This window comes from Physeter macrocephalus, unplaced genomic scaffold (genome assembly GCF_002837175.3).
Source record: "Physeter macrocephalus isolate SW-GA unplaced genomic scaffold, ASM283717v5 random_6, whole genome shotgun sequence".
Classification (NCBI taxonomy): domain Eukaryota; kingdom Metazoa; phylum Chordata; class Mammalia; order Artiodactyla; family Physeteridae; genus Physeter; species Physeter macrocephalus.
Genome location: NW_021145292.1, coordinates 23,452 through 24,952, shown reverse-complemented (window position 1 = coordinate 24,952; position 1,501 = coordinate 23,452). Strand labels below are relative to the sequence as shown.

General features: G+C 50.0%; 1 protein-coding gene across 1 annotated transcript; it reads right to left on the bottom strand.

Moving 5' to 3' along the window:
- Window positions 1-927, bottom strand: APOF (apolipoprotein F). Its single transcript, XM_024122799.2, is given in 3 exon segments — window positions 1-137; window positions 140-179; window positions 181-927. Coding segments are annotated over 3 exon segments (924 nt in total).
- Window positions 928-1,501: the final 574 nt, after the last annotated feature.

Here is a 1,501-nt window from a genome sequence, read left to right as displayed (position 1 = left end):
TTATATCTCAGTACTATTCACATCCCTAGGATCTAAGCCATAGTCATGGAGTAAGTTCCACTGCCAGTAAGGAACTGAACTTACTACTTCTGATGCCAAAGGGGCCATGGTAGTTGTTTCTTCCAGGTGACTCAATTTGAGGTGCCCCCCAAGACCTCCTTGCTGGTCTCTGGTGGAGGGGCTGTTCACCTCTCTCTCATTATAATACTGGATCACCTGCTGAACCCCAGCCTTCACTATAGGTTTAAGTGCAATACTGATGATTAGTCCCGTGGGCCCCCCTGACACTCCAGCCATGGCCATCAGAAGGTCATAACCCAGATCTATGACCCCGTCTCGGCCTCGTTCCTTGGCCTTGTCCGAGCAGTTCTGAACAGCATAATACAATGCTGTGCCCAGGTTGTAGAAGGTTCCCACTCCTGGCAACAGCTGGACTACATTGTGCACACTCTGCTCCTGCTTCTGCTCGCAGTCCTTGATGGAGAGGGATCGTCGGGCTCTCTCTGGGTCTGGGTGCTCCCTGGCCAACAGCTGCAGAGCAGAGGCCAGGGCATCCACTGACACTCCCGTCCCTGTGCTTCTCCTTTTCTCGAGCTCTTGAAGATGTCTGATGAGGATCTGTGTAGCCTTTACACTCCCCTGGCGGTAGAGCTGAAGCTTCAGGACCCGTACATCAGCTTGACAGCCAGCTTTCTCCAAGGCAATCATCAGGGGCAGGCCTACCAGGAACTTGGGGAGAAGGGCCATGTCGGTGAAGCCAGGCAGGGATTTGGGGAGCAGGGTCTGGCAAGACAAGGGGGCTGAGGAAGGTAGCCAGGATCCCAAGGGTGAGTGAAGATGCACCAAGACGTTTGTCTGGTTTCCATATGAAATGGCATCCACAGCGTGCAGCAGGAAGCAGCAAAGAAGTAGCTCAACTGGTACCATGATGAGTCTGAGACCACGCATGTCCGGAGCAGAGTGCACTGGAGACGGGAGAAACCAGAAACATACAAACCATTTCCGTAAGGACTGTGGTCCAAAAGGAGCCCAGGACTCAGGGCGAACCTCATCTATCACCTCCAAACTTCTGTTCTTTTTAGCTAAAGGACTGAGAAACAGGAAATGCAACCCAATTATTCCCTTTTGGCCTTCTCCATCTTCAGGTCTTCCTCTGCCTGATTTCCACCCATTTAATAGGGAGCCCCAAATTACCACAACGTCTGGTGATTAAGAAGTAAGACTGCTTTGATAGATTTGGTAGCTCCTCGATCCTGTTCTGCCTACTCCTTTGTTGGGTGAAGAAAGTAGATATTGGCTTTCCCCTATTATCAGTAAGAGATGTAATCTCTGCAAATATTTTTCCATTTGTACTGGCTTCTCAAACTTTGTCCCCTTGGCACACACTCGACCTCAATACCTAAAAACTTTGTTCTTTGGCATTTCCTACCAGTCCCTGCCACTTTTACATTGTAGCTCATGATAGAAGCTGGGAAACCCAGAATCAGAAGAGGTTAGATGT